At 41.3% G+C, this 24,026-nt stretch overlaps 2 protein-coding genes across 4 annotated transcripts; one reads left to right on the top strand and one right to left on the bottom strand.

Moving 5' to 3' along the window:
* Nucleotides 1–560: 560 nt before the first annotated feature.
* CEBPZOS (CEBPZ opposite strand) lies at nt 561–4,840 on the top strand. Of its 3 annotated transcripts, none has more exons than XM_083732896.1 (5): nt 561–584; nt 2,168–2,293; nt 4,137–4,181; nt 4,376–4,460; nt 4,546–4,840. In XM_083732896.1, the coding sequence occupies exons 2-4, from the start codon at nt 2,188–2,190 to the stop codon at nt 4,456–4,458; spliced, it is 234 nt and encodes a 77-aa protein (XP_083589022.1). In that variant the 5' UTR covers nt 561–584; nt 2,168–2,187; the 3' UTR covers nt 4,459–4,460; nt 4,546–4,840. The 3 variants fall into 3 exon arrangements, with proteins under 3 accessions (XP_083589022.1, XP_083589021.1, XP_083589020.1); XM_083732895.1 differs by lacking the exon at nt 561–584 and adding an exon at nt 609–717; XM_083732894.1 differs by lacking the exon at nt 561–584 and adding an exon at nt 1,814–1,989.
* On the bottom strand, nt 4,362–23,977 carry CEBPZ (CCAAT enhancer binding protein zeta). The gene is made up of 16 exons (XM_083732219.1): nt 23,728–23,977; nt 20,892–22,414; nt 19,749–19,980; nt 19,399–19,564; nt 18,394–18,482; nt 16,018–16,071; nt 15,396–15,498; nt 15,234–15,302; nt 13,666–13,732; nt 12,256–12,356; nt 11,781–11,841; nt 8,597–8,787; nt 7,788–7,871; nt 6,679–6,740; nt 6,513–6,594; nt 4,362–4,646 (listed from the first exon to the last, which is right to left on the bottom strand). The coding sequence occupies exons 1-16, from the start codon at nt 23,842–23,844 to the stop codon at nt 4,507–4,509; spliced, it is 3,141 nt and encodes a 1,046-aa protein (XP_083588345.1). The 5' UTR covers nt 23,845–23,977; the 3' UTR covers nt 4,362–4,506.
* Nucleotides 23,978–24,026: the final 49 nt, after the last annotated feature.

Raw genomic sequence — 24,026 nt, 5'->3', positions numbered from 1 at the left:
GAATTGCGTTATTTTGATGGGTCTCTTGAAACGTAAAAGAAGATTTTAAAATAAAAACAAGCAAACTCTCTTCTACAAAATGTTTTAATCGGCCTCGATCTAGTTGAAGTTAGCTGCTGCTAACTTTAGCTGGGGGTTGCAAGTGACTTTACAGCCCAATCTTTCCTACACTCGTGTACTCTGGCTCCATGAGTTTGCAGAAGATCGCAGCTGCCGACGTTCCTCTGTTCAGCTGCGGCGGGAAATTCTGCACTCCAGAAGCCGCTGGTAGCAGGGAAGGCTGCCCCTTCCTATGCGGATCGGCAGGACACAGCTGCGTTACACTGCCACCTACAGGCAGCACAGTGACACGACCAGTCCCAGCAGGACCCACAGAGGGAGTACAGCGCGAACTCTCCAGCACCGGCGAGAAGAAACGAAGACTGAGCGCATGCGCGAAAGGAAGAGGCCGCGCGCCCATGCGCATGCGTGCCTCGGCACTTCCACCCGGAAGTGGGTCTGGACTACGCACGGGCAGACGCGGTGCGTTTGTTACCGGCGGTAAAACGCCGCTCGCACCTTTGCAGCGGAGCGGAGACGGCGAGGTACGGCTGCAGCCTTTGTGTCTTAGTGACTCTAAGAGGAAGAAACAAAAAAGGAGGAAGTCCTTTTGTTCCTAGCTTGTCTGCTCTGCTGGTTGGGGGGAGGGGCGGGCTGAAGTCAAGTGGCCAGCCGAGGGTAGGCCGATAGCAGTTCCATGGGGAGGAGAAGAGAAGTATGGCTGCAGTTTGGTTCCCTGTACACTGGAGTGGATACGTGCTTAATTTGAGCTCTTGGCTCAAGCTGCAAAGTGTCTATTGAATATTGTTTTTGTCTTCAAGTTGGATAAATTGAAAGTGTCACCTGTGCTGAATAAATGGTTCACCTGTGCACACCATCCCTTTATTCTACAGTCTAAACATGTAAGTGGATCAGCCATATATAACCTCACCAGTAGTGTCTGAGGTCATGTACAGAATCATCAGCAGACAGGAACCTTACCATGTTTCATTACTTTGAGCACAAATTCCAACAAAGACAAACACTTTATTGAAACATCGGTTTTTGTTGACTAGTCCTCTGAAAGCTTGTCATAATAAAATATTTAGTCTTTTAGGTGCCACAAGATTCCTTTTGTTTGCTGAAATAGCCTGTCACAGCTACTCTAGAAATTGCATTTACACCTTAGATTCCAAAGTTTTAAAGACTGTTCAAAGTACTTCTCATTCATGATTTTAAAAATCAGCTATGTCAAGTTAAGTTTCCCCTTATTGCAGACTCAGAGTTGTATGCTTAATTTTGTTGTTTAGTCGTTTAGTCGTGTCCAACTCTTCATGACCCCATGGACCAGAGCACGCCAGGCACTCCTGTCTTCCACTGCCTCCCGCAGTTTGGTCAGACTCATGTTTGTGGCTTCGAGAACACTGTCCAACCATCTCGTCCTCTGTCGTCCCCTTCTTCTTGTGCCCTCAATCTTTCCCAACATCAGGATCTTTTCCAGGGAGTCTTCTCTTCTCATGAGGTGGCCAAAGTATTGGAGCCTCAGCTTCACGATCTGTCCTTCCAGTGAGCACTCAGGGCTGATTTCCTTAAGAATGGATGCGTTTGATCTTCTTGCCATGGGACTCTCAAGAGTCTCCTCCAGCACCATAATTCAAAAGCATCAATTCTTCGGCGATCAGCCTTCTTTATGGTCCAGCTCTCACTTCCATACATCACTACTGGGAAAACCATGGCTTTAACTATACGGACCTTTGTTGGCAAGGTGATGTCTCTGTATGCTTAAAAGGCCACCTAAATTTTCAACTTAAAAGGCCATAGCTAAATTTTCAACTGATGGATTCTTAATTCACAGCAAAGCCTCTGAGCTGCTATACAGTTGTCAGCATTCTCCCTGTATCAAAGTATGACTGTCTGAATAAGTACATGTTCAATATTAACAGAAGGCACTGGAACTTTCAAAAGAGCACAGTAAGTGGAAAGCAAATCCTGCCTCTTGTTCTCTCTTCTGCTTTGATAGCCCATTGGGGCCTCTCTTCAAATATGCTTCAGTATCCCTCTGATCAAACCATATATACAAATCAGTTATTTCCTGTTCTGATAACATTTTTATGTCATTAATGAAATGTTTGTTCCCCTCTGTTTCTAGAACTTGGGACTAGCTGTGCCATGAATCCTGAGCTTGGAAGGAAGATTTTCAAAGGGGTTATATTAGTGGAAATTATCGGAGTTGCTAGCGCATATGCACTCTATGTTAAAATGGATAATAATCAAGGTAACAAACAATATGTCTCATTATTTTTTCAAATAACCATCAATCCACAGAGCGTATTGACCAGAGAATTTGCAGTCATAAGAATATTCGTGCTATATACACATAAAAGTAGGATATACATTGAAATCTAGTTCATTTCTTAAATGGAAAACTAAGCAGAGTCGCATATTTCCATTTGTAAAATTTAGAAAACACACTAGGACTTTCAGTATTTGTATTATAACCAACATACACATCCTTTCTGAACTCACTCATTTAAATTCAATCTACTGAGCAACTATAAAAAGGTAAAGGTTAGGTCCAGTCGCAGACAACTCTGGGGTTGCGGTGCTCATCTTGCTCTATAGGCCGAGGGAGCCAGTGTTTGTCCGCAGACAGCTTCCAGGTCATGTGGCCAGCATGACTAAGCCGCTCCTGGCGAACCAGAGCAGCGCACAGAAACAGTTTACCTTCCCACCAGAGCGGTACCAATTTATCTACTTGCACTTTGAGGTGCTTTCAAACTGCTAGGTGGGCAGGAGCTGGGACCGAACAACGGGAGCTCATCCCGTCTCGGGGATTCAAACTGCCTACCTTCTGATCAGCAAGCCCTAGTCTCTGTGGTTTAGACCACAGCGCCACCCGCGTCCCCTCTGAGCAACTATATCCATTGCCTATTGGGAAGTTTTCCTTGAACATTCTCTAATGTTACTGCAAAATTCCTGATATAGCAGTTAAGCTGTTTGTTTGGAACAGCTTTTCAGTTTTTGGAATGATTTCAACTACACTAGGTCTCAGGATCTAGCCTGTTTAGGTTGTCATGTATCATACTACCAGTCACCAGCAATTTTTCATGGGCATTGTCTCTGAATAGAAAACATCTATTTGCATAGGGGTCATGAGGCTGCACACACAAACCCTGCCTATGCCAGGTATGCACATTTCACAGTTTAACACTTTTCTAGGTTCAGTTGCACAGAGGCATTTACTTGCAATCAAGGAAGAATGTGTGGAAGCTTATTTCAGATCTTACCTGCTTGTCATGGGTAGGCCTGGCGCTGATTCGGCAGTGCTGATATGCGCAGGTCTTTGTTCCCAACCTAGACTGATATTTCACGTTCATGCATCCTATTTTCACTTCTGTGTACTGACTAACTTAAGAACAGGGCTCCTCTGGGTGGAGTTGTATATTCATGTAACGGAAAAAAACTTCCTCCATGCTTTATCTGGCATGGATACTTTTGCACATTACGAGGAGCATTACATTGGTAATGCTCAGGATAGACGAGGAGAATTTGAGTTACTATTGTAATAGAACTCTGTGGCACACCTTTAAAAAAAACAACCACACCACCTGTTCTTCCTTAAACTGAGATAGACCATGACAACCTCCACTATGCCACTTTTAAAGTGAAAGGTAGGGCACATTCTGGATATGAGAGCAGCCGAAGGGCAAGGCACTGCCCTCTCTACAGATCTCAATACAGTGAGAACTTTATACATCCCCCTGTGATGTTTTAGACCAGTGATGCAATGTGTTAAAAGATTAATTTGTGTTCTCTTAAGACTTCCTACCACTGAGATTTTAAAATATACCTGAGTCTGATAGCCTTCCCTTTTTCAACTTTTGTGCCCAATGTGACAAGCCTAAGTTCTGCAAGTCTTCAACTGGAAATACAGCCTGAGGAGGCTAAACAACCAAGTTGCTGCATTACCTGTAAGATTACCACAGATATTTATGACTGGCCAAAAAAACCTAAGAAATGTAGCCACCATGTAATAAAATGTACACTACTTAAATTTTTGTGACTGAAATCTTGTGCACTGTACTGTTGTTACAAACTTAACGTTTTTATTTTCTCAGATTTCAGACAAAAAATGCATAGGAGATACCCATCCATCCTAGAAGGTATGTGATAATTAATGTTGGTGTAATTCTTTTTCCCCAACACTTTAAAAAAATAACAACATTCAAGTGCAAATAAAAAGGAAATCCTACTACAATTTTATCAGAAAGATATATTCCATCAAAATTAGATCTTCAAAAGTCAATCTTCATTCAGTTGTGCAAAAGATAAAAAAAACTCTCTTCTATTTTCATAGTTTATTACAAATGTAATGAATACGCTGGTTTTCACGAAAAAAGGGAGAAAGATCAAGCAGCATGGTTAATCAGCAAAAGCTAATTGTAAGTAGAAATATTTTTTAAATGTTTACATTAAATATCTTCATATTTATTTTCTTGTCTTTTTACTTTTGTGTTTGTTTTTCAGCATTTTGTGTCTAAACTTCTTTTTCTGCTTGATGATGCTCTTCACATCCTTATTGTGAATCCACCTGTTGCGTTCTTCCTCCCACCTGAGCTGTTTGACATCTAATGGAGGAAGACAGAGAGCACATAGATAAGTTTGGAGTGACTACATCCTGGGAAAAACTGGTACTGAGTTTTATGGATGCAAAGAATATTGCCTGAGTTAGAGATTCAAGACCGACAAACTCTCTGCTATGTTTTGTCCTAAAAAAATACAAAATGCTTTATGTACAAATAAATACAAAGTTCCCTCCTCACCTTCAACAGTCCATCTTGTCTCAAACAACTTACATTTTTCAAACTTAAATGTAATTTGGGCCAATGAGGAATGAATTATATCAAGTTGAAGATTCAGTGCTAATCATGATATATTTTTCTACAAATGCAAACTTAAGGACTTTTAAAAAGTTATTAGCAAGAGCCCAAAATCCAGCAACATACCATGTACAACTGGAATTTCCATAAACGAATTGCCTTTGGTAAATTTCATCCATTGTACCATTGGCAAATTAAGTTGATCATATAGCTTCAAAAGAAGCATGTTTTTTGGTAAGTTAAAGCACAGGGTAGAATCCTTGCATAAAAGGGATGGAGCAAAATATTTGTTTGACACACACACACACACACACACACACACCCTGAAATCTTAGGTGGTGGTGCATAACCAAGCAATTTATTTCAAATTCCATTTAGCATGCTTCGTATGAGTGCCCACTTATGATAGCATGCTGGACAGTCTGTTCAAAAAGGTTACCTAGAATAGGCATTTAAGGAGGTTTGGTTACTGTGCTACCAGCTCGATCAATACTTCTCTGTGTGTTGGGCAACATAGCAGTTAGTGGCTCACTTCCATTTTGGGATGTTCCAATAGTATCTTAAATACCAATTGTGATCCACTTTGTCTACAGGTGACAAACTCAGCCCTACTCAGTGTATGAATGCTTAGGGGACCTATCTTCAATAATCTGCTTGAAAATGCTGCGTAAAACATTAGTACAGTCATTACAAGCTGCCATACAGCACAGGCTCTCATCTGGCCAAAGAGTGCAGGCAAATTTACCCTGGCAGTTGACTTGTACTACAGGCCTGTTGTAATTTCTTAGATGCAGAATGCTTTTCAGAAATTTAAATGGTGTTTTAGACTACAGGACTAAGACAAGAATAATCTGCACAAAATTAAGCTAAGTTCACAGTGGGAGGTAGTAACTGGGAAAAAGGGAATTGACAAGATTCTGCAGATGACCATGCATGCAGCTCTCTTTTTGAGAAAGCTGCAAGAGAGCAGCTGTAGATAATACACAAAGGTCTAATTCTACTTTAGTAGACTGAACAGTTAGTTATATGACTGTCAAGTCCATCCAGAGTTAGTTCTCTCATGTTCTGTTCAAATGCCAGTTTCTAGACATCCTATAAATAATGCAATACACTGGAATTGGGTTATCCATGTAATTTTTGCATATGGGAGGATATAACTGGAATCTTAAGCCCTCTGGATTCCTATCTAGCAGGATCCCATGAGGCTAAAAGTGGGAAGGCTTTGTGTGCTCCAGATACATCTCAACCACCTTCCCAAGTTGAACATGAAGGTCTGAAGTGGGCTTCTAAATGCACTGGAGTGAATCAACTTCCTCTTGAGCAGGAATCCTTAGAAGGCATTTAGAAGCACCTTTCAGAACACACTTAGAAGCTCTTTTCAGACTTTCCTGCTCAACACAGGACAGATGGGGACATGAACTGTGCAGTGCACACGGGCGGCACTGGGGAAGTGAAGGTACAACTGGGAGAAAGAGCAGGATAGAAATCAAATAAATATGCTCCTCCATTTGTTTCAAACGAAACTAACTGAAATGCCTTTCTAAAACCATCACATGAGCATTTGGAATGCCTGACAGGTAAATATATTTGCTGAACATGGGGAAATTCACTTACTTGCATTATCTTTGTTAGCCATTGCATTCATCCCAATACTATCAAACTTGGACCCAATGTTTTCATCCAGCAAGGAACCAAACTTCAAAAGAAAGACGATGATTAGTACATTGATAACCAGCAGACCAAAGACATTTTAAAAAATAGAAAACTTGGTGGCACCTACTTCTTCTGCAGTAGCAAGGATGCCAGTGTCTTTGAGCTTTCTTTTCTTGTTTTCTTTTGACCCTTTAAAACATTAATATGCATTTATTTATTCTACATGAAGAACAAAACGCAAAGTGTTTGTTGGGTGGGGAATGGATTTGAGCAGGAAACAGGAAGAGACTCCCAAGCAGAACTTCTCAGGCTCTTCTACACTATCTGCAACAAGGTGCTATATTTCAAAACTCCATCCTTTTAAAAACATTTTCTCAATGTTTTATAAACATATGATCTCTAACTTTCTTGACAGCACTGTCCCTGGTATCAAACAGACTACCACTTACTATTCCTCTAGGTAAGGAAAGGGATTTTGCTAACTATAAAGTACCTTAGCAGATTTACATGCTAGTTCTTTAAGAGCTTGGGCAAATATCATCTAACCATTGCATTTTTAAAATCAAGTTCTAAACCAGTTATCCTTTGTCATCTCTATAAGACTTCGGGTGTACAGCTGAAAGAAAACTCTATCCTGCTGAAAACTGAACTAATCCTTTCCATCTGGTTTTCTGTGTCTGATATGAAAATCAAATAACTTTCTTGACAAAGAATAAGTGCACTTTCTATACAGTACTGTGTCACACTTTCTATCACTACCACATGTTGTCTTCCCATCACAACTACACACTGCTCTGGTTTTCTTAATACCTTATAGTTCATTCCTACCTCTCCTTCCTCAAACTGGACATGCAGATTTTCGGACACTAACCAACACAGAATGTTAAAAGTCAATGTGATTAGGTGTGTAAATTCTGCAGAGTAAATTCTGTCTCTTGCGTCATTTTCCTTTAATGGGTCTATTACCAGTGCAATCCTATACAAATAAATGCACAAGTAAATACCACTGAGTTCAGTGGGGCTTACTACTAGGAAAGAGGATATAGGATTGAAGCTCAAGTACCTTATATATAGCCAGCACAGCTAATACAGACCCCTGACGCTCTCAGAAACTATTCACAATTCTGAGTGAAAAGACATTTCTAGCGGAGAGGCAGGCTGCTACAAAACCCCTCAGCATTCTGACACCCAAGGCTGTCTCAGTTTTTACCAAATATTAAGAGGTCTTTATGTTACCTTTCATCAATCCAGCAAAATCCATTTCTTTTTTTCTTTTGCCTTTCTTATTGGCAGGCTTGACATGCTCCTCTTTATTGTCATCTATCAAAAAGGAAAGCTATTAAAACTTTTACTCAGGCTACATCATAAAACGGATGATTTGTCGATATGAAAACACTTTCCGCTTTCGTACAGAGAAAGTAACCAACTGCCCTGAAACATTGTGGTTATCTCACTTCCTGTGAACAGACTCCACAAAACGGCTACTCCTAGTCAGCTCAGATGTTTCTACATGTGTTTCTGAATACTGAAAATGCAATAGGACAGCACCATTCAGTCAACCATGCTTGTTGCACATAAAAATACCACAGCTTGGTCCAATTACTGCCATTTTAGTTTAGTCAACAATGTTAATGTGACCCAATGTTAATGTGAAATTAGGCTCTAGAGCAGTGTTTCCTAAGGGTCTCCAGCAGTTTTTGGACTACAATTCCCATCATCCTTGACCACTGGTCTTACTAGCTAGGGATGATGGGAGTTATAGTCCAAAAACAGCTGGAGACTCAAGTTTGGGAAATACTGCTCTACAGGATGCAAGAGTAGATGCAACACTTATTTCTGATGATTCGCTATCAGCCTTGGCACATGCATCCTTCGGATCTGTCCACCACCACACCTAACTTATGTGGTCTTCTGCTCCAGCTAAATCACATAAATATCTGGTGGAACACTAAGGCAAACAAGTAGGTACCTATGGCATTTAAAATCTGTGTTTTAACAAAGCGAGCAATTTAATAATTTGGCAATAAGTGCGTTCGTGTTTTCACCTGGAGCTTTATCATCATCTGAGACATCCATAAAAGTCCCTCCATCTTCATCAAGATCTTCTCTAAAGTCTTCATCCATACTACCCAAAGACACTTCCTCATCATCAAGGTCGTCAAAATCATCGTCGTCTGAATCATCCAATGCTTCCTCATCACTTTGGCTTTTCTTTTTCCCTTTGCTTTTTATATTACTAGAATTTGATTTAAAAATACAATTTGAAAAGCTTTTAGAAAATCCGCCCATCCAACTTTCTCATAATGCTTAGAAAGATCACAAACAGCAAGCAATACAGAGTTTAGTCTATAAACAAAACACTCAAATTTTGTTAAACTAATGCATATACCATAACTAAACAGGTTTTGGTGGTTTCTATCCATAGAATAATCCCACTTCATCTCCTTTCCTTGCATGCCACAGAATAGATTTAGGGGGATTTTACAGGGGGTGGGAGGGTAAGTTCCATTAGGGAAGCAAAAGACATTGTGCAAACAGGACAATACCACTGGATGCAGCACAGAATGTTAGCAGCTTTACAAAATACTAGACCATTACTTGATCAATTCTCTTTCGAACAGTAAAACTGCCTGCTCTAGGAATAGCAAATTGCAAAGCTGGTTTATGGGGTTTTACTGGATGAATGCCCATAGGGTCACTCCAAAATTATCAGGCACATAACAAGAGTATTTCCACAATAAATGAGTTCATAAAGTACTCTACAGATATTTTCACAATGCTAAATAACAAGGGAATTGTTAAATGAAATCTGCTATAAACTCCTTATATAATATACCAAGATCCTAGCGTATCAGTATGCCACCCAAAAGCCTGTTTTATTGTAATACTAACATTTCAGAGTGTATGAAATTTCAGGCAGTGGGAACACCAGCACACAATGAGCGTGTGAAAATCACTTTGCCTGCTTTCTGAGCCAGCAAGGGGGAAGTGCTGTGTGCTGCCAAACTGTTCAGCTAAGAGGGAGTGGAAATGGGGTAGGGGGAAGCAACCCAAAGTGATCCATCTGTGGAAAAACTGCTCTCTGAAGCCGAATGTGGTTGAGCTTTCCTTTGAGATTCCTTCATTTAAGAGTGAACTATTTCAATCCATGTTTACATATAAAGCAGCACACTCCATCGCTCAGAAGATATATCTCATCATGCCATTGACTCTGCAATTCTAAACCCCATTGTTTTCAGTAGTGCCTATTCCCACTTGGTGTGTATCGGGTTGCAGCTTTCATCACTCTAAACTACTACCTGATTGCAAGTAACAGGTAGATTACACCACCCTCCTAATACATGCCTACGGATGAAAAAGGAATACTAATGGGAGTGGAACCTACAAGATAAGTTAGCTCAGGCCCATTCAGCAGCAGGGTTCTCATCTCTCCCATATATATATATATATATATATATATTTGCTTTCGTAGATTTTCACGGGTACAGGAATGCAGGTTTTGGTGTCCTCGGGTGTCTTCCCGTGTAAAAGTTGGGGTGTCTAGGCGACGTTTCGACGAGGTCTCACTCGTCATCTTCAGGCTGGTGCTTTCGGCTTCTTGTTACTGGAACAGAGCGGGATCTCAATGTTTGAGTTCCTATAAATACTGTAGAGGGGGTGTGGTGTCTAGCCTCCAATGTTCTGGGCAGAGAGGAAGTTCCCAGGCTAGTGTGCCTTTTCTTCTTTTGTTCCTTAATTACTTGAGAGATACCTTGAGTGATTTCTTGAGTGATATCCTGAGTACCACTTAGGTGGGTCATTAGGTGTGGATTAGTTGCTAAAGTCTTTGTGTCTTGACCTCTTGAACTTTGTGAAGAGTTTTCCTGAGAAGATGGCTGTATTGCACTTAGTTGTGCTTTGGCTTGGCTTCGTGTATAGGGGCGAGCTGTGGTTTTGTGGCTTGTGTCAGCCAGATCTGTGTAGGGATTGCAGGGGGGTGCAGCATCCGGAGGTGCCACCAGTAGCCAATCCATGGTGGCACCTCCGGATGCTGCACCCCCCTGCAATCCCTACACAGATCTGGCTGACACAAGCCACAAAACCACAGCTCGCCCCTATACACGAAGCCAAGCCAAAGCACAACTAAGTGCAATACAGCCATCTTCTCAGGAAAACTCTTCACAAAGTTCAAGAGGTCAAGACACAAAGACTTTAGCAACTAATCCACACCTAATGACCCACCTAAGTGGTACTCAGGATATCACTCAAGAAATCACTCAAGGTATCTCTCAAGTAATTAAGGAACAAAAGAAGAAAAGGCACACTAGCCTGGGAACTTCCTCTCTGCCCAGAACATTGGAGGCTAGACACCACACCCCCTCTACAGTATTTATAGGAACTCAAACATTGAGATCCCGCTCTGTTCCAGTAACAAGAAGCCGAAAGCACCAGCCTGAAGATGACGAGTGAGACCTCGTCGAAACGTCGCCTAGACACCCCAACTTTTACACGGGAAGACACCCGAGGACACCAAAACCTGCATAAATATATATATATATATATACACACACACACACACACACACAGAGAGAGAGAGAGAGAGAGAGAGAGAGATGTATATTTGCCAGGCAGCAGGGTGAAAGCAGCTAGATTGATCCACAACATACTTAACAGTATGGAGGATGAACCTGCAGTCCTACAGATGCATTTGGACTACAACTCCCATCATCCTCAACTATTGGCCATGCTAAGTACAATGACACCCGGTGGGCCAAAAGTTACTACTGGGCAGGCCAGTGTAGAAGATAAGGCAGAATACAAACCCTTTCCAAGGAAAAGGGAAGAAGGTGCCCTGATCTTCACAACTGTCTGCACCCCTAGGAGTCACAGTTCAGGTTCTCAAATCTCCTCCTCCCCAAAACTAGATCATGACTAAGGAGATCAAGGGAGATGAAGTCTGGCTGTTTGTTTTACACAGAAATTGCATCAATATCCTTGTAATTTGGTTGATTCATAATTGCAGAAGTAATGTAGTCATATTTCAGGAGGGAAGGGGGATTCTGAATACACTTGAGGTATATTTAACAAACTTTTTTCCAACACAGCACAAAGTTTTAGAAGAGCCTTGTGACATACTGCACATACACAATACACTCCATTTACTCTATTTGCTTTATCAAGTCGTTCATGGTGCCCATGCAGAAACTCTTAACTTCATATCTTTATTTATTCCCATTAAAAAAAACTTACTCAGCAAAATTAAGGTCCTCATTGACAAGTGTATCAAAATAACTATCATGTTCAAATGAATCTGAAAGAAAGAAGGTGGCAAAATCAAAACATTTTGATTTGGTATTTAAAACAAATTGTTTCAAAATGCAATTTGTTATAATTTGCAATGTGCCCTATATTCTTGCATGAAGCAGCTGCCACCTAACAACCCACCAAGACCAAGACCAAATATCAAACCTGGAATTTGCCAAGTTTTAGAGGCGCAAATGCCACATGAGCAACCAGGCAACACTGTAGTGTAAGCAGCTGTTTAGCTTGAGTTGGCTCATCTCCCCACCCACATCTTTGAACTGGAAATTCACATAACCTTGAGTTCCATCTACTGACCAGTCTTAGAAGAACTGCTAAAGGATTACTACCCATCTTCAAGGGAAGCCAAAGTCCTCTACATCTCTTTGGGGTGAAAAATGGGACAGGATGGGACAAGTCTTACCTAAAGCTCTTTCAAACTCTTCATCATCCACATCTTCCACACTTTCATCATCTCTCGCAGGTTTCCTTTTCTCCTTCTCCAAGTCCAACTTTTTATAAAATCTGCGTATTAAAAAGAAATGTTTTCACATTCGTATAAAACATGGCTATTAAGACATCCTGATTTGATGAACTTAAAATAAGGATATTTCGAGACGTTAAACCTGCCTAAGCATCAAGCAATTTCCTACTGTTTTAAAGTCATTACTTCCTATTGCAACAACCTTTCAAGAGCAATTCATGTAAATTTCATCTTTGTACTTTAGGCTGGTTTCTACACAGACTCCCACACCCCTCTCTACGTTCTAACCAGACAAGAAACATTAGAATTCAAGGACACTTTCCAGCAGGCCAAGTGAAGGGTGTGGCCTGGGGAACATTATGAGGACCAGATGGAGAGGCCGAGAGGAACATGTATGGTCCCGAGGCCTGAGGTTTCCCACTCCTGTATTATAAAGATAACTGGGCTAGTACCACCCTGTAATATCAGGGTAGCAAGTTGATTTATCACAGTGTGATGTCGCAACATTCATTTGCTGGCAAAAAGAGCCTTTGGTTCAAGGCTACTGTGGGGGCATTTCTTTCCAAACGCTAACAGAAAGTCACGCTGCCACATGGCGCTTGTGGGGGGTTATATATCCTTCCCCCTCCTCCATGGTAAAACACTACAATAAACATCTGATGTGCCACAATGTCATGAATGATAACATAAAATCGATCTGGTTTACGTTCAAACAGCTGTAATGATCTTCCCACATCTCCTACCTTACTTAGCATTTTTCCCATTTCAGCACAAAAAAGCCCATTCCTTCATATCCATTTTAACAGACAAGTCATTCCCAAAAGGTTATAGAGATGGGGCTAGCTATGCACCAGACATCTGCCAATCTGCCATTTCCAGATTCTTATTCTGGTCATATAAGACTAGAAAAGCAGTTGTCTTATTTGCAAGCAGATGTATGTACACTGCCTTCTCCAGGGCTAAAACAGAATCACCAGCAACCAACTGGTGCATCCCATAATAGATACAGGTGCTGCTGCTGACCCGATGGAAGAACATGAGCCATAACAGCACAGTTATTCTGGGCAAATTCCCTGCTGTTTTGCTGGGATGTATGGAACATTCCAAGGAACTGTTGTCTAGAAATGGATGTGTTTTATAAAAAGCTTTTTTCCTCCACTGATCTTATCTAGTAATTTGAAATATCCGTTTTTCCCAGCCGTGATCCCCCTATCCTATAAAAATACATGGAAGTGATTTGCAGTAAAACTTTCACAACAGTAGAAAGTGTCTCCAAGAATAAACCCTCCCCAAAGGAAACAAAATTAAGAGCAATGAACATATGGAAGTATCAATCAAAGATGTCAATACCTGTGGAAAAAGACTTCATCTACTGGGATTTTGCTTTCATCTTGGGCAAGGAATTCCTTGCTATTCACTGGAAATAAAATAATAAAGAACTGATGGTTGTTCATCAAATTAACTTGCTATAAATGTTATTCAAATGCCATGTCATACACATTTTTCCTAAGCAATGTCTTTAGCGCTGCTAGCTTCAAAACCAATCAATCCAGTGAGATCAACTAAATCTCTCTGTGCAAAATGAATACCCCTCCCTCACCCACCCAATTTATAAAAAATGGGGAGGGGGGAATCCAGAGCACAAAAGTTCAGAATGTAAAAGGAATTTAACTTTTAAATTAAAAAATAACTTAATATTAAACAGAATCAGAACAAGTAAATTTATTATATAATCCATCTAAATTTAATTTTTCTTGCTCAGATCACTTAGGCAGAAAAATGTAGTTATAGGATACCATGGGAACATGGATTACAAATAGAAATTTGAGAGGTCCCACAAAACCACTATTGTATATTAGATCATTACTGGTTTTACATAACATGAATATCCTTAGCCCTAATGTTAATGAGTTAAAGCCTTAACTGTTCATCTGAATCCTACTTCTGAGAGTCTAACAATGAACTCTGTATCCAATAACATCACTCCCCTTCCTTCTTTTTTCTTAATGTGAGGTCTCTGCTTCTGAAATAGCTATCCTCTTGCGGATCACAAACTGACTAAGGACTAAGTTGTAGGAAGCAGAGGAGGAATAAATGGACAGTTTTCCAAACAGAGAAAGTGGAGTCCTCTAGGGATTGGTATCTGGTACCTGGACTTTTAACTTGCTCATAAACAATCTAGAGTTAGAAGTAACCAGTGAGGGGCCAAGTTTGCCGATGATATTAAATTGTTCAGGGCCGTTAAAACAAAACAAAACGAAGAGATTGTCAAGAGCTCCAAAAGGACCTCTCCAAACTGAGTGAATGAGTAGTAAAATGGCAGATGCAATTCAATGTAAGTGTAAAGTGATGCACGTCAGGGCAAATTTCACACTTACGACTTCTCAACTGATGGTGATGGACTAGGAACAATACTTTGGGGTCGTAATAGATGAAGCTGTTGACCCAGTGTGCAACAGCAGTGAAGTGGGCAGATTCCACGCTAGGGATCATTAGCAAAGGAATTGAAAATAAAATGGCCACTATCGTAATACCATTATACAAATCTGTGATGCAACCGCATTTGCAATACTGTGTGCAATGTTGATTGTTCCAGCTCAAAAAGGATATTACAGAGTTAGAAAAGGATCAGAAAAGGGCAACCAAAATAGATCGAGGAGATGGAGTGACTCATTCCCCTTCCAAGGCCTCCCTCATCTACTACTGGGGATGGGGGACCCTCCACAACAGCATGAGGCCTGCAGGAAGGAGGAACTAGCAAAAATTGGCCCTGCTTCCATTCCTGAATGGAATGACAATATTGGATAAAACTCATTGTGCAAATATCTTCCACTGAAAGTGATGGATCTTACAATGCATTGTATTTATGATCAGGGTACCACTGACTATAAACTTTAGAATGAAAGCTCCTTACTTACCCGCAAGATTTCGTACATCACTCATGGACTGTTTATTCTTTGGCTGCATTACCACGCTACTGGTGTTCTCTGCATTAGAAAGTCAAGAAATCACACAAAAATTTAATTGTCATTAACCTTAACCTATCTGCTACACCTGACAAATGTTGATAGGGTCCATACCTTTGCCCTTAGGAGCTTTGGGATTTCTGTACACAAAACGATCCAAGAATCTCATTAGAGTGAAGTCCTGCAAAGGATCACCTGTGTATTCAATGTAATTCCCCTGAAACAAAGTTAACATTCATAGTGTCAATTTGCATCAAGAAATACATGAATGGAAGTGGAAGCAGAATCACATGTGTTTGGATTCAGCAGACAAATAAGTGATGTTACTCAGACAAAGGAAAAGAGGAAATAGGTTGCCTCTCTGAAACTTGGATCACACAGAACCCTTTCAGTGGAGGGAAGGCAGCAGTGGCTATTCCTGCTCTGCCACGTAGGATTTCAGGTGTGCCACACAACAAGTGAAGAAAGGGGTGGACAAGAGGACACGTGGGAGACAGGCAGAAACATGACTGCCTTGTCTCCCACTTTAAGTATCTGTAGCAAGGTGGAAACCTTAGCCAATCTGGTTTTCTACAGGAAAAAATATTTATATCAAGAATGGTTCCCCCATTTACTTGTTGCCCCCATTTATGTCTGGAAACTACTATTCATGTGCAATCCAAATCATTAAGTACATGTGACAGGACACCCAAAAGGGCAACCAAAGTAGTGGAAAAAAGTAAGAAATTCAACTAACCTCTAGGATAGTTTTTGCAAAGAGGGCAACAGATGGATGAAAGTGTTCTGAAAGCTGGAAAAATAAAATCAATGTTGTAATATAAAATCTTATTCCAATACAAGTTTTTGGCACCATATTAACAGATTAAATGGACATCTTAACCTTCACTCCAGGTTCCCCCCCCCTTATTTATTTATTATTTTCTTGCTACAAAATTGTACACACGTAAATCATAAAACATGACATGACTAACAAAAAACAGGTCACCAGAGGGATAAAATACTAAACATGTTGTTTTGCAATACATAATAATCAGCTGATTACAGTAAACCAGTAAAGTTCTGTCTATTACCATTCCAACTGCTGTTAATAAATGTGTTACTACCGTATTTTTCCCTCTATAACACGCAGATTTTTTCTCCTAAAAAGGAAGGGGAAATGTCTGTGCGTGTTATAGAGCGAATGTGTGGTCCCTGGAGCCGAAAAATCAGGCAAAAATCAAATCGCGCTTCAACCGGAGAAGGGAAACCTGAAAAGAGGAAGTGGCTGCTTTCCTGCATTCTGCCTCAGGGTCTTACTGCCCACCCTCCTCTGTTTCGTTGCTGTGTTTGCTGAAACGGAACAAAGAGCAGGGAAAGCCCCTCCCCTCCAGGCAAGCAGAGGGGAAAGCAGAGTGTGTCTCTGTGCTCCGGTGCCGCTGGGGGAGAGGGAGAGAGAGGGGGGGAGGGAGAGAGGGGGGGAGGGAGAGAGAGGGGGGGAGGGAGAGAGAGAGGGAGGGAGGGAGGGAGAGAGAGAGGGAGGGAGGGAGGGAGGGAGAGAGAGAGAGAGAGATGGCTGGCTTGGGTGGGGGGAAACTTTTGCCTTTCTTTCCTCCCTCCCGTTAAATCCCTCTCCAGCTGCTTCTCTGCACACCCCTCTCATGTCCCTTCTTTGTTTTTCCTTTGCTCCCCACTTAAAATGTGGTTACAAAGCATAGATCCACATGGATCCTCAGGATCTTTGCATTGGGTCACCCCAAATTCACCATCAGATCACATAGCATGTCCATGGCTACAGCCTGCCCCCCCAAAATCACACACCCACTGTTGCCTGGGGCTGCAATGGTGCAAAAACGTGGTTACAAAGCATGGATCCACAGGAATTCTCAGGATTTTTGCATTGGGTCACCCCAAATTCACCATCAGATCACATGTCTGTGGCCACAGCATGAAGCCCAAAAATGATACATCCACTGTTTCATTCAGAATGTTTTTTCCCTTGTTTTCCTCCTCTAAAAACAATGTGCATGTTATGGTCAGGTGCGTGTTATAGAGAGAAAAATACGGTAATTCCTTACTTCTTGTTTGGTCTGTAATGTAGCTGAAGTATATAAATTACCTAAGTAGCTTTGAAGCCAGATAACAAGGGGCCATGATCCCCCATGTGGCAGTTTTTAGAACTGACTTTTCCACATATTAGATGTAACATTAAGTGCCACTTTTATCACATGAATCTTTTATCACATGAATCATCAGAAAGGCTCTGCACTAGCTCCAGCAGCAGGTGCCAGTATGATTTGCAGCACTATGTTACCATCCCCTGTGTTGAGAAGTAACCTCTACTGGGAGGAGAGAGAAAGAGAGAGAGAGAGAGAGAGAGCTGTAGGCTTAATGTGATGACCTCCATATGTTGTTGGACTGCAACTCCCATAATTCCTGAGCAGTGTCTATGCTGGATGAAGCTGATGGAAGTTATCTTAAAGGTAAAGGGACCCCTGACCATTAGGTCCAGCCGTGGCCGACTTTGGGGTTGCAGCGCTCATCTCGCTTTATTGGCCGAGGGAGCCGGCATACAGCTTCCAGGTCATGTGGCCAGCATGACTAAGCCGCTTCTGGCGAACCAAAGCAGCGCACGGAAACGGCGTTTACCTTCCCGCCAGAGTGGTACCTATTTATCTACTTGCACTCTGACGTGCTTTCGAACTGCTAGGTTGGCAGGAGCAGGGACTGAGCAACAGGAGCTCACCCCGTCACGGGGATTTGAACCGCCGACCTTGTGATCGGCAAGTCCTAGGTTCTGTGGTTTAACCCACAGCGCCACCCGCGTCCCAGGAAGTTATCTTAGACCTGTTCCAATGTAAAGTCATAAGAGGGATGCCAGAACTAATCTTTGAACAAGGCTCCCCTCCTCTTAAAACTTGTACAATAGGTTGACTCCACACTTGGTCATACTTAGAATGAGTCTCCAAGAGACTTAACTTACACCAATTATTTAAATAAGCCTACTCTAACTCTGGATCCAATTCAATGAAACGATACCATACCCACTGTTAAAGGGGAAATTCTGCAAAAATAAAATAAAGTTGTCTGGGATCCCTCCCACATTGAAATTCCTGGTGTTCATGAAAAAAGGTACCTTCTTTAGTTCCCAAAAACTTGTTCTATCAGCTCCACAGTATGAAGGATTTCGATGTAATGGGTCATAGCTACCCAAATTCTTGCCCCCTGAAAAAGAAGACATGTTTTGTATCATCAAAGACAAACAGATCTAGATACTTAAAAGGGGAACACCTAGTTATCCAACAAAGAAGTAGTCAACCCCGTACCCTCCAGATGTTGTGGACTCCCATCATCCCTGAGCAACATCTGATGAGCATCACATCAACTACTCCTGATCTTCTCCTGATCATTTTAAAGACAGGAGAGTCCTTCTGCAGTAACACCACAAAAGGTACAACAAAAATCTCTGTGTCCTGCTCCAATTTCATACAACCCAGTCTGCAAAATGCATGTTGATTTACATAGCAGAGTGGGAAGGTAAGCCAGTTTCTTTTAGTGCAATTGCAACATCTGGTGGGATTACAGCTGAAAGAAGAACATTCTCATTATTACACAGAGCTGCCAGATGTCTACAACAGATCAGAAACCAGAGTGAACAAGAAAGTAAGAGTTCTGGACTTGGACATGAGAGGAGTCATGTGAGCCCAGCCAAAGTCTCATGGCTTCAGTTCCCATTCTGTAAAATGGAAATGACACCAGCCTAAATCAAAAGATAGGTGGAGAAGTGAATGAGACATGACATTTTAAAGCACTTTTTACTTACAGAAATATAACCAAGAGGAGGGGGGCACACCACTTAAGTAGTGCATGTCTCATTAAAGTTGTTAATACAGCAGCAGCAATGGCCCATAACCCTGGCAATGTCTTATCTACTGACACTGTTCCCAAACACTTTTAGCAGATGGCCTTCCTCTGGCTCCGTTCAATCCTCTCCACATAAACAAGTTTAAATAAGGAAAGTTTCCTTTGAGTAACACCCTTCAGATTAAAGTTTGCAGAATTTAATACCATCTACTAGGACCTGAAACATTCCAGTCAACATCTGCCAGATGAATCTCACTCACAATTTTTCAATTTTTACCTGCTAGATTTTGGTGATGTACCCATGAAGCTCCTGAAGCTGGGTCATGAGGTTTCACAGATTCTTCTGTTTTTATTGTTTCTGTTTCTTCATCAACATCTACAAGTTTTTCCTCCTCTTCTTCAGCTTCTTCAAAGTCATGAAAATGTTCCTCATCGTCAGATTCCTAGGAAATGAATCAGTTTTAAGATGAAACCAGTGTGGTGATCATGCAAAACTCTGATAAGTTACGTTCCAGGGATAGCATATAAAGCCAAAATTGTGGATTGAAAGCATTTTTTTTTAATTGAGGTCAACAGCTAGTTCTACAAAGGCAGGCTAAGAACAACTTTATAAGACGGATATCATACCACATGATCCTGCAGCTGTACTCGTAACCCTGGTTTTACTTTCAGAAGTTCAGACACAAGGTACAAAGCTCCACAGGTGAATGGTGGCATTTGACCACAGGTGACTTGAAGCAATCGCTTTATAAAAGCTTTCACCCGCCGCAGTACTATATCAGCCTTCAAAGATTTGTAGACAAGGTTGAGAAACATAGACTGTTTGGCACACAGCGCTAATCCTGGATCCAGTAGCTTCCTGCAAAAACAATATAATCATTATCAGCATTAACCTCTGCTCATGAATTCACTCATTCTTCTGAATTTGAGCTACAGACCAACATATGACAGCTGCATCATTTACTACTACTGTTGACACAAAATTATTATTTTTTACTCACTCTAGTTTAAAGTGAACCACTGCTTCATGAATAATATCCCATAATTAGCCACAGTTGATATGTGAAGGCATGGGGACAGAAAAATGGGAGGAGAACCCATTTTATTTTATTTTTCTCTTTTTGTTTTTGAAAATTTGGTAAAAGTAGGACTTCAGATCTCTACATTTGTTTTATTTAAACATTCACAGAGCAACCTAACACTCAGACAATCAGGTTAGGATAGTGGATGGGACCTTTGCTGGTGAGTCCTCCACTACGCCAGCAGAAAGGTCCATGGACATACATCTATCATTTATTTCAACTGGAGAGGCAAAGCAAGGGTTTGTAAGAAGTACAAGGCAAAAAGAAGTGTGTTCTACTGCCACCATGGGTGGTGGATCATCTCCCACTTCAATTCCCACCCCACTTAAGATTGTTCTGTAAACTGAGTTCAGAGGAAGGAAAAAGAAAAACTGGTACAACAGGAGGCTCTTGGCTCAACCCTGCTTCAATAAAGGATAATCGACTGGAGAAAACCAATAATAACCAAAACGAAACAAAGAACCTCCACAGATGTCTACATTGGCATGAATTGTCAAGCAAAACAGTTTACCTATCAAATGCCAAAAACAGACAGGGCAACTGCTGATATGCAAAAGGGGACAAAGTAGTTCTCTTGCCATCACAATATTCACAATTTAAATTCATAAAAACCATAAAAAACTGATCAGCAGAAAATATTCTACAAAACGTGACTTAATAGAAACATTAAAATGTATGTGATGCTTACTTGTATAGGGCTGTGTAGTATCGGTCAGATATAGTCTGATTAGAATCCATTACTTGGAACAGCAACATCAAGGCTTGGATGCTGGTGCTGAAGTTCGCAAGGTGCAAAACCTTAAACAAAGTATTCATCTGCTCCTTTATTTTTTCATCACTAGTCTGAGCATAAGGGTAAGCTCTGTTCACCCCCGTCAAGAGAGCACTAAGCATTTTGGACTCAACGTCTTTTTTCTTGATACAAGACCGAAAAAAGCAAAAGTAGAGTGTAATGAGTTTGTTAGCCAGCTCACTCTCCTCGTGACTAAGAACTATCTGGTTCAAAAAGCAGATGGCATAGTATTGTGCTTTGGGGCTAATGTTTGATCGATAGAGAAGCCTCTCCACTTCATTACACACCACTCCTTTCATGTTGGGATGCTTATGAAGCAGAGTCTCTAGCAGATAAGATGCTTTGGTGGCTATTTTGTTGAGAGGATCTCCCAGTTTGTTTACTAACTGCACAAGAAAAGCTTTCTCTTCCTCTACCTTGTTGCAGAGAAGTTCATGCGCAACAGCAAGAGCACGGGTTTTTGTTGCCACCAGGGGATCGTGACTCAGTGATTCTAACACTTGCACAAATTCAGCCACCCAGTGCTTCAGGTGATGCTCAAAATACCACAAGATCAGGCGCCTGTCCCTCGAGTCTCTGTTGCCACTTGAGAGCTGCTCCAGAGAGCCAAAGGGATGTTGGGAGAAAGTGTACAGCTTACGATTGTCTGGTAGAAGATGTGTCATGAGAAGCTCTTTGAAAGTATCCAAGGCCATTAAACTCTGCCTTCTACTACCTTTCTTTTTGATCAGATTCACCAGGGTCTCTATAAACTGAAGTGAGTGGACAGTAGCATCTTGGATAAGAAGGGTCATGGCAGCCATTCTGTCAGCAAGAGTCCCTGATGATACTACAGTTTTCATCCAAGCTGATGATGATCCTTTCCATAGATTTGCCTTACTCTTGCAGAGGTCTGCCTCTTGTTGGTAAAGCTTTTGAGCCAAAGCCTTATACTTGGATACAAGGGACTGATTTTGGGGTTCAGTAGAAAATTCATTTGTATACTCCAGATCATACCATTTGCCCCCTGGTTTTATAAGAAGTATCTGCCGCTCATGAAACTGAAAAGTGTCCACTTCCTTGTCTTTTTTTGTTCCATGCAACAAAACACTATTGGGAACTGACTGTTTCTTATTATCTTGGGCATTACTTGACTCTATTTTTTCTTTACTTCCTTTCACTTGGTTTTCTTTTTTTGCTACCGTAGTTTTGTTAACTTCCTTTTGGTTGACTTTCTCTTTCTCTTGTTCTCCTTCAACTGCTTCTCCCTCTTCTTCTTCATCTGCTGCAACCAGGAATTTTTTTGAATAGCTGCTCACACCCAGTGATTTTATAAATGCCTCCAATTCACCATCCTTCAGATCATCAATGGCACCTTTTTTCCCACCATCTACAATTTCTTCGGTCTCATCCAAAGCAGCGAGCATGATATAATCTTGCTGCATAAAACAAAGTAACAAGTTGTCTCAGCAACGTGTTCATGGATAACATCATTTGACAGTACATGCATTATATAACATCAATATTGCAAACAGGCTTATAACATACGCAGACAACATTGCCCATTACTGCTTCTAAATTACTTGCACACCTCTGAAATATCCACCAATGTAAGGACTATCCAGTATTAAGAATTGTCCCACCTGCTCTCAAAGTGCTGGATTTTTATTTTTTGTTTTACTAAAAACCATGTACAAAAATCAGAAAAAATCTGTCTTAATCAGTGGCTGCATATAAAAAAATTAAGAACAACAGGTTAGTCATGACATAAGAATTTGTGGCCGCACATTTCTGTTACAGTATTATCTGTTGGTCCACATGGGGCCAGAAGGCTCTTTGTATAAAACCCAGTGAGGGAGGAGATGTCTAAAAATGAAAACAAAAATTGTTCACTGCCCACATACTATGTGTGTAACCCCTCAAGCTACACATGCAGCAGATCTGCCATTTATTTCCACCAGTTTGAAAAGACAGCAACACGTGAGAAGCCAACATTAGACAGATGACGTCTCCTTCCAGGGCGAATGCCCTTTTGGAGAAAGTTACAGGTAGGTAGCCGTGTTGGTAGTCTAAACAAAATAAATAAATTCCTTACAGTAGCACCTTAGAGACCAACTAAGTTTGTTGTTGGTACGAGCTTTCATGTGCATGCACACTTCTTCAGATACACTGAAACAGAAGTCACCAGTCCCTTATATATAGTGGGGGGGGGGGGGTATTACTCAGAAGGGTGGTGGGAATGGGTGATTGGCTGATAAGTGTGGTAAACCTGTTGACGACTGTTAACTACTGCACTTGGTCTTACAGGAAAAAGCAAGGGGTGAGATGGCTAAAAATAGCTTTATCATGTATAATAAGAATCCAATGTCTCTATTCAGACCAGGTATCTCCATGGTTTTAAGTTTGGTAATAAGTTGCAATTCAGCAACTTCTCTTTCCAGTCTATTTTTGAAATTCTTTTGTAATAAGACAGCTACTTATACAAGATCTTATCTTATATTGGATTCTTATCTCATGTATCTGAAGATGCATGCACACGAAAACTCATACCAATAACAAATTTAGTTGGTCTCCAAGGTGCTACTGGAAGGAATTTTTTAATTTTGTTTCGACTTTTAGAGAAACTCCGCCTGTTAAAGCCAGGCTGACCTAAGGCTCTCACCCCTTTCCCACCACGTGGAAGGAAAGAGAAGGAAAGAGGCAGGGACCTCCCTGGACCCCTTTCCTGGCCGCCTCAGGGCCTCTTTCTTACTTTGGTGCCTCCGAGGCGCAGCACCTCCTCCAGAGTAAAGCCGCTTCCATCATCAACCTCTCCCTCGCCATCTCTCTCGTCAGACTTCTCGAGCTCCAACTCCGACAACGTCGCCATCTCCCTTGGCCAGACCACGCATGCGTCACCCTAGCTTCCGGGTAGTAGTGATGACGACACTCACTTAGAAGGTGAAAGGTCCTGCTAGATACATATAAGGTGCTATGAAAGGCGCAGATTTAGGAAACAAACGGGAAAGGGACCGAGAGAGGGACGCACTGCTTGTCTATCTATATTGTAAT

The sequence above is a fragment of the Podarcis gaigeae genome (genome assembly GCF_964106915.1).
Source record: "Podarcis gaigeae genome assembly, chromosome: 3".
Taxonomy (NCBI): Eukaryota; Metazoa; Chordata; class Lepidosauria; order Squamata; family Lacertidae; genus Podarcis; species Podarcis gaigeae.
The sequence above is the reverse complement of the archived record's forward strand: the minus strand, read 5'-3'. Positions and strand labels throughout refer to the sequence as shown.

Excerpts from the sequence above, each read along its gene's own strand:
- CEBPZOS (XM_083732896.1), top strand. The coding sequence starts at position 2,188 with ATGAATCCTGAGCTTGGAAGGAAGATTTTCAAAGGGGTTATATTAGTG. Across the intron at positions 2,294-4,136 it reads TAAAATGGATAATAATCAAG|ATTTCAGACAAAAAATGCAT; the intron begins GTAACAAACAAT and ends TTATTTTCTCAG. Across the intron at positions 4,182-4,375 it reads ATACCCATCCATCCTAGAAG|TTTATTACAAATGTAATGAA; the intron begins GTATGTGATAAT and ends CTATTTTCATAG.
- CEBPZ (XM_083732219.1), bottom strand. The coding sequence starts at position 23,844 with ATGGCGACGTTGTCGGAGTTGGAGCTCGAGAAGTCTGACGAGAGAGAT. Across the intron at positions 15,499-16,017 it reads TTGCAAAAACTATCCTAGAG|GGGAATTACATTGAATACAC; the intron begins GTTAGTTGAATT and ends ACTTTGTTTCAG. Across the intron at positions 6,595-6,678 it reads TCCTTGCTACTGCAGAAGAA|TTTGGTTCCTTGCTGGATGA; the intron begins GTAGGTGCCACC and ends TTTCTTTTGAAG.